Below are 8565 nucleotides of genomic sequence, written 5' to 3'. Positions count from 1 at the left end.
CATCCGCAAGTCTATTTTTAGAGGAGTCGCAGGGAGTGATATTGCGTAAACAAATCCATAGGGCACCCCAACCCCAACAAAAAGCAGAAAGAATATCGATACAGCAGCACGCTTATAGATAGCGCGTACAACGTGTTTTTTGGCCCGTCTCGGGTCCAACAAACAGAATCAAAACTACTCATTTTGTTCAATATATTTCGTTTAGGGTTTCCGTAAAAAATCAGCTCCATCCAACATTGATAATCGCATTTGCAAAACGTCCAAAATCGCTTCAGAATTTACTAAGGCCGTTTACTAAAGTCTGAAGAGATTTTGGACATTCATAAACACCTTTATCGATGTCGGATGTAGCTGATTTTTTTTCAAGGACCTTAAACAAAAATATATTGAATAAAATGAGCGGCTCTGATTATCATTGTTGGATCCGAGACGAGCCAAAAAGCACACTGTATGTTCTATTTGTGCGCGTGCTGCTGTACGAGTAGCAGCTCTCAATAGAAAGTGATTAAAAAAACAAAAAAAAAAAAAAAAAAACGTATAGTTTAGGAAGAGTGTACTTTCCATAAAGAGCTCAAATAAAGAGTGGATGGTCTGAGTGGGCTCGAAACTCATTCATGATCAATCTAGATTAGCTATCAATCAGCCAAAGTAGGATGAGTTGCACAGTTTAACCAACTACCTACTCTAACCTACTACATTCTCTCTCTCCACCAGACTTAATTGGGTGGCTCTTACACTTTCCACTCGTCCATCATTCTGAATTGATAGTGAAGGGAAAACCCACCACCTAATACTACTATAACAAACCATTCTTCGTGTGTAAGTATCCAAAACCATCAACTTCCAATAACTCCTTTTGGAAACTCAAGCATTCCCTTACTGCTTCTACACTCTATGAAATGATGAGATCAGACAGAATGGAAAGCTTAGTAGTTCTTCCCTTCTCTCTAGGCTGCGTGTCTCATTCCAGCGTCGCAGTAGGAGGCTACAACCTGCAGTCCAAGAGAACAAAATCAGAACCAAACTCACCTGTAACAAGTATGTTCTCTCTCTCTCTCTCTCTCTCTCTCTCTCTCTCTCTCTCTCTCTCTCTCTCTCTCTCTCTCTCTCTCTCTCTCTCTCTCTCTCTCTCCTCTGCGTGCGGGTGTGTGATATATATGCTTGCTGTCACATGTGTTGTAGAAGGAAAAGAAGAAAGTGAAGAGAGCTGTTCATCTGTGGTGGTGAACATGAAGAACTCTTGGAGTTTTCTAGCGATTCCAAAGCCCAACATTTCAAGTGGAGTGCACAGATTGGTGAAGACTATCAAAAGTTTCTCTCACTTGTTTGGTATGTGGAGTATTTGGAAGTTGAATAATGCAAATGGCTATGCCTATTTGCCATCAATTTCATGATTAGCTACTTATTTACCAGTATGAATTAATCAAATAGTGTCAAGAAATGCTACTACTTCATCTGTCCCTTTATAAGTGTTCATTATTCTATTCTGATTTGTCTCCACAAAAATGTCTATTTTCAAAAATTAATAGGTAAGCCTTGGTAAATTTGCTATTTAGCCCTTTTCTTTTATATTGACCATTCCAAATCCAAAGAATCAAATTAAATGGATCAATATAGAAAGGGTATTTGAGGAAAGTTCACAATTTTTAACTACAATTAATGTGTCTCTTTAAAAAGTTTGACTTTGAATTAAACGTAGACATTTAAAAAGGGACGGAGGGAGGGAGTATTTCATGACATACCTTATAACATGAGCCTGGTCTCTAGCTACCCCAACTTCTTGTGGAGGCCAGGGACCATTAGTGCCTATGGATGATTTATCATGTTCGAGTTGATGGAATAACATTGATATTGCTGCTTATTAACAAATAACATGCCAATCGACTCTATTACTATGGCAAAACAAATAAAAAAACATACCTTATGATATGACATCGTAACAAAAAAACATATGTTCTAACTAACTAAATACAACTCCAAGGAAATTTGAAAACATATGGAAGCTAGCTCTGCATGCAGATCTGGATTTCGTATTCATAAATGCATCTATCAAAGATATATCCTTGTAATCAGTGATAAAAAATGATTTGATTCCAATCATGCATGCATTTCGTTGTCTGTATACCAAGACAAGAGAAACATATCCTTTCAAATGCACAATTTTCGATCACTTGCATGATTCCATTTTTTCTATTTAATTAGTGGTGTTTGTTGGCCCATGTCCTTGAAAACTCAGAGAAATCAATACCTACTGGAGCGTACACATGTGGTAGGAACATCCAAATTTTGTATCCACACGTTTGGATGGCCCGGCTGAAAATGATCCCAATCATCCAGATCCTTTTCATCATTTCTTGCAACATTCATATTTGGCTCATGTTTGGACCGTCGTTCTTCCAGTGTCCCTTTTTGATTAAAAAGGACATACTCATCTATTGCCAATCGTCTAATGTTTAATTTACAGATTTACCCTTTGACTCCGAGCGATCAAGATGCCCTCCAAACTTTCTATCGTTTTTTTTTTACGAAGGAACAGCCCTATAAGCAAGCCACTATATAGACCAGACTATGCAATTCAAATCTTCGGGGGAAATAGCGTGGCCACACCAGTCACGACGTTGGTCATGCCCCTTATTGCCAAAGCCGAGTTAGTGGGGTCAAAATCTTACTTAAATTTGTGGTGCGATAGCCTTGGCCTATGTTGGTCCTGCCATGTCAATTGGCTATTTATTACTCCCTCCGTTCCTTTTTTAGAGTCCAGTATTCTATTTTGGATTGTCTCTTAATAAGTGACAATTTTGTTAAATTACTGGGTAAAAGTTGGTACATTTTCAATTTTGCCTCTAAAAGTAGATTCTATTTTAAAAGTTAGTAAGTAAAAGTGTAACGATTATGTCTTGATAGAGGGTAAGTAGGGAAAGTAAAAGTAAAAATTGATATGAAAGATGTAATAATGATCTCTCCTTAATAAGTTGAAGTTACGAAGCTGGACACTTAAAAAGGGATAGAGAGAATACTATTTAGTACTAAACTAGTCACCTTGTTTTCTTCCTTGGAAGGGCTAATTTTATTCCAAATAAACTGCCTCCATGCATATTTGAGTGTGTTCTACTAATATTCTCTTTGAATTTTCAGTCTACAAAGAAGAGATGGAAGAAAGATCAGAAATGGAGATGGAGATAGGATTTCCGACGGACGTGAAGCATGTCACTCACATCGGATGGGACGGGACTAATACGATGATCAAACCCGATCACAAAGGCAGCAGCTGGGAAAATCTCACAGTCACAGCTCCTCCTCCTCCTGATCAATTTCTCTCTTTTCCGAATTCGATCTCTCTGAGGCAGTTCGAGCTCGCCATGGCTGCCCAAGCTGAGGCGCCATTGTGTGATCATCTCACTACTGCTTCCAAGCTTCCTTGAGCTTACTGGTTTGATCATGATGTCTATAAATTGCAGTTGCTGGTGATAATGAGCATTAATGTAAAGGATTGAATTGATCCTAAAAGGTGTGTTGTGGGATCGATTTTGCAGAAAAGCTAGATGTTAAATATATATATTATACCCCACCAAATCGCACATATTGAGATCCTACACCAAATAATTAGTAGTATTTACATAAAGAAAAGCGAGTGACACGAGAGATTCGGTCTTATTAAAACTGGGTATTACTTCTTCCGTCCAAAATTCTTAATCCTCTACAGTTTTACATGCAATTTTCCATGGCTTGTATCTCTTAATGTATATTCTTTAAAATATGCAATATGGATCTTTTTTGATAGATTTCAATCATTTCTATAAAATAATGTTTTTAAAAATAGAAAAAATAATATACGTTGATAGACACACTCAGTGGTTGTCTCAGTGATTCGGGCGGATGCCCAGACTTTGAAAGTACTCCTTAAGATCTGAGATTTGATTCCCCCATAGGGTGAATACCCTGAAGTAAGTGGTGGGCCGTGACTGGTGTGGCCGCACTAGCTCCCCCGAAGGTTGGGTTGCGCAGTTGGGTCCATTTAGTGGCCTGACTATAGAGCTGTTCCTCCGCTACTCAAAAAAAACTACATTGAGGGATATCGACAATTGAAAATTGCACGTAAAACCGTATAGGATCAAATTTTTAGGACGGAGGGAGTGGAAAAAATTGGGACGTCCCCTAGTTAACAAACAAAAAATTTCGCCTGGCACGGCTGGATTTTTTTTGGCGACATGACATTTACTCGATAATTATATTTTTAGGCCACTAGATTAATTTTAGTTCCAGAAGACAAACTTTTTGCGCTAATTGAATATTTTCACGAATCGTCGTACACGATTGCCCAATGAACAGATTGGTCGCGGCCAACTGTTTTGTTTCAACACTTGATTTAAACCGTTGACATAAGACGAAAAAAACTCAAAGACTGATTTTTTTGGTTGTTTTATATGAATTTTTTTTTCAATTTTGATATATATTTTTATTTTTTTTATTCTTCTCATCAAGACAAAAAAAATATGATTGAAAAAATTAGTCTGGATAAAAATTTAGAGAAAACAACAAGTATTGCGTCAAAAAATTAGGTAGAATAAACTCATCTTGACTAGCCCTCCTGGCAGAGTATAAATTCTTGCTTGTCCATTCAAGTTTTGGGTACTTGGTGAGTATCACATGGTGTCCGAGCAACCCATTCGGGCCGTCCAAAAATTTGTTGGATGGCCCAGATTGAAACTCTCTCTCTCCAAATTAGAGCTATCCAAAACCAAAATGGACAGTCCGGATGTGTCGAGCAGGCACCATGTGATGCCCACCCACTACTGAAAAATTTCTCGAGTTTTGGGCTTTTTTGGTCGTTCTCTTTCTCATTTCTTACTTATGGATCGGACTCCCAAGTTCACAACTGTTAATCCCTCCGCAAAAGTCCAGTAAGTAAAAATGGGCTAAGACAGCTTTTAGGCCCACAAGTGGTTGCGGGGATAGGTTAGCTCTGTTTCCACTTTGGAGTATTATTTTCTTTGGAAACAAAACACTCCAATTAGGTCGTAATCTGGTATCCAAAAAGAAGTTGCGAGAACCGCCGTAAGTCGGAATCAAGATCCGTTTAACATCACCATAGAGAAGGTATTACACCTCTCTCTCTCTCTCTCTCTCTCTCTCTCTCTCGACTTTTGGGAAAATAATAATGTCTATCATTGTATGGTTGTTTTTCTGATCTTTGGATGATCAAGGCTTTCAGAGTGAGTTCACGTTATAGTTTTTGTTTTTAGTGTTTTTTCTAAAACTTAGTCATCGTAATTTTTTTTTAGCTTTTCGTCACAATTTTTGGATTAATTTCATCCCAACAAGAGGAGTCAGGAAAATATGAAGATGTGGACCGGAGTTAAAAAACACTCATATAAAACGATACTATAGGCAAAAAATACAACAGTTTGGTATTTTTCCGTCTTTAGTGTTTTTTTTTTCTTTTCATCATAATTTTTTCCTTTTTAACTCCTTGTGAGACAAATAATTAATCCAAAAAATTCAACAAAAATTCAGATGATTCATTCTGCTAACTTTGAGTAGAGCAAAGCAACCCCATGTTTCTATTACCAGATTCAAAATCAAAACCGTAGGCTTCAATTTGAAAGCCCTAAACCTAAATTAACTTGCGAAAATTGATTATTTCTCATATTTTGACTTTTTATTTGTGTTTTAGGAATTGTAAATTGCGGAAACTTGATGGTTTTGCGCATTCACAAGTCAAAATTTTTTGCATACACAAGTTTCCCCCAAGTTTCATAAGAACTATGCATAGTTGAGTTTTGTCCTTGGATCGGTTACTATATGCCTTGTTGTACTTTGAGTTGTGTTACCTAAGTTGGGGCTTTCGATTCAAACCAACATAAGCAGCTTATTTGTCGCATTCTTTTTAGAGATTTTTTTGAAAAAAATGTATCACTAATTATCAACTTGTATAAAGTTACAATGAGGTTCCGAAGCAAAGAGCAGTTTTCTAGAGTACTTATTTTCCCTTGTTTATCAAGTAGGAATACCAAATTATATAGTGTGTTATAGATACTTGACCCAAATAGCCATCAAACCTAGCTCCGCCCCTGCTTAAGCCATTAAGAAATAAATTCAACATTCTATAACATGCTATTCAATAGCCTCACTCAAGTACAATCTTATCTTGCATGTAGAGATGGCATATTTTTATAGATAGAGAAAAATAAAATATGAAGGGGAGAAACAAAATGCAAATGGGGAACAAATGTAAACAGAGAAACTTGAATCAAGACCTCTCCCAACCTAAACTTTGATACCATGTTAAGTTACCAATATATGTGACAATTTATTTGGAAATCTGCTCAATAATGTGTATTAAACTATTCAACAGGAAGAATATATGTGACAATTTATTTGGGACATTACTGTGCATAGATGGAAAGAACAAGGATATAGAAAAGACACCGAAGAATTTGGAGAATATGGAGATGCACAAGGAGTTGCACCTAACAAGGCGTGCGAATGGGTCATTTGATAAGCCCCCAACCAAGTGCACATTGTCACATGCAGAGGGAGAAGTCATGATTGTCATCTCCCTTTTCTTTTCTTTTTTTAATCCGAAGCACATTTCATTAAAAATGTCAAACGGCACTTATAGCGATTCCATCCGAAAACAGTGAAAAGAAAAACTATAGCCAACCCATTACAGAGAAATACACAAAAAGCACAAGGACAAAGAGACGAGACTAAAGTCTAGATCCTAAGTTGAGCCAAAGGCTCACTACACACTGCCACTAAGGGTCGGGTCACTCCTTTGGCAACAACTTCTTTTGATTGGGATGCATAGCTATTTGAACATGGAAATTGACACTGCGTTGTTTAAGTTAGGTAACTTTCACCGTCAATTATGCTTAAAAACGGCGAGGATGATTGATGTGGATTAACTTAAGGAAAGCATTGTACTTGTCCTTTGCATGCTTGAAAAGATTCTCCTCCTGCATTCTTTGGCGTTACGGTACACTTGGCTATTCACCTTCCTCGCGAGGTTAGAGGGCTAGCACAATATTGATGGATTTACTCTATTGAAAATTTGAAAGGTATGATGGAATTATTGGGCTAACTTTGTCATTTAGGTTTAGTCATAGTTCTAACTAATTAATGTGGGCCTTTTATAAACTACTTGGAGTTCAGATACAATTTGTAGCATATAAAGCTTGTCCTGAAGGTTCAATTATGAAGGTTTACATTTTCAAAAAATGAACAACCTTTTGTTCTACGTACCTCGATGGAATTGAGTTTAATTGTGAAGAAAGGAATGAGTGTTTAATCACGAAGAAATGAATGACAATGGTGGTGAGTGTGCACTCAGTTTAGCAACATTCACTCAAAATGTCTGCCCTTTTGGTCTAATCCCAAGAGCACTTGATGTTCCTGCCAACCAACATGACATAATTCATCGGTTTGTCTTCTACAATAGCCTTGAAGTCGAATCATTACTAGAGTACCCTATTTGCCTAAATGTTTTCTATATTGAATTTGAGGTCTACAATTTTAAAATGGACCAAGGCCCAGTCCACCTTTCTTTTTTTGTAAGGTGTCAGGTCCAGTTGTAAAATTTTTGTGAGGTTGATGTCCACTACATTCAAAAACATATTTTCTTTAAGACTAAAATGCCCTTTTTTCAGAACATGTTTATTTCATTAGAGAGAGAGAGAGAGAGAGAGAGAGAGAGAGAGAGAGAGAGAGAGAGAGAGAGAGAGCTTCAATTACTTCGGGGTGCGTACGTTTTTACGACTGTAATTATACGCGTATGTATTGTTCGCTTTTTTTTTTTATCTAGTGTTGCATTTGATTGTTTCAGTGATTAGTGATCCTCACTGTTCCAATTTTTTGTGAAGTGATGTTATGATTGAAGTGTTCTGTTTAGAAAACTAGATAGGAATGACATCTTGTATTTGCTAGGGAGCTTGAGGAAAAATTTGATTACATGTGTAAATCTTAGATATTAGGACATTGACATTTTGAATTTGACCTATTGATTTTTGCTTGATTACATGTGTAAAATTTGATTACACGTCGATCGATCTGGTAATAGGTTCTTTACAACAGATACGGTCATCTGATCAAACAATACAAAGCATAAACTTGTTTTGTTGTGTGTTTTTATTTGTGCAGTTGAGTTGCGTGTTTTTATTTGTAAAGTTGAGTTGCGTGGTGGGGTGATAGATTCAACAATTAAGTTGCTTTGTAAGTGTGGGTTGCAGATTCTTCCTATGAGGTTATCCAAAGGATGTTTTAAGTATCATTTGTAATAGGTGGTAGAACTTTTCTGTTGATAGCTTTTCTATTTCGTATGCATTGGATGATGATTATTGCTCCCTTGAGAATGAAGATGATTTTGATATATGTTGTTCTTGTTTAGTAGTTGTGATCGGATAAATGCTAAAGTTGATGAGGAGAAATCTAGCAGCGTAGTAATGGTTGGTAGCATTAGTGATGAAGTGGTTAACGGTGTGGTAGAAGTTGCAACTAGGCAAGACCCTTTGAAAAAGTTTTGTTGCCATGCTGAGAGTAGATATTTGACGGATGGTTGGGTTTACT

The 8565-nt window shown here is 36.9% G+C and overlaps 1 protein-coding gene across 1 annotated transcript; it reads left to right on the top strand.

Moving 5' to 3' along the window:
* Positions 1–686: 686 nt before the first annotated feature.
* LOC131300905 (CRIB domain-containing protein RIC4-like) lies at positions 687–3593 on the top strand. Its single transcript, XM_058326925.1, has 3 exons — positions 687–1038; positions 1183–1329; positions 3136–3593. Exons 1-3 carry the CDS (start codon positions 900–902, stop codon positions 3420–3422), a joined length of 573 nt encoding a protein of 190 aa, XP_058182908.1. The 5' UTR covers positions 687–899; the 3' UTR covers positions 3423–3593.
* Positions 3594–8565: the final 4972 nt, after the last annotated feature.

This window comes from Rhododendron vialii, chromosome 9a (genome assembly GCF_030253575.1).
Source record: "Rhododendron vialii isolate Sample 1 chromosome 9a, ASM3025357v1".
Classification (NCBI taxonomy): domain Eukaryota; kingdom Viridiplantae; phylum Streptophyta; class Magnoliopsida; order Ericales; family Ericaceae; genus Rhododendron; species Rhododendron vialii.
Note: the sequence above shows the minus strand (reverse complement) of the source record. Positions and strands in the feature narration are given on the sequence as shown.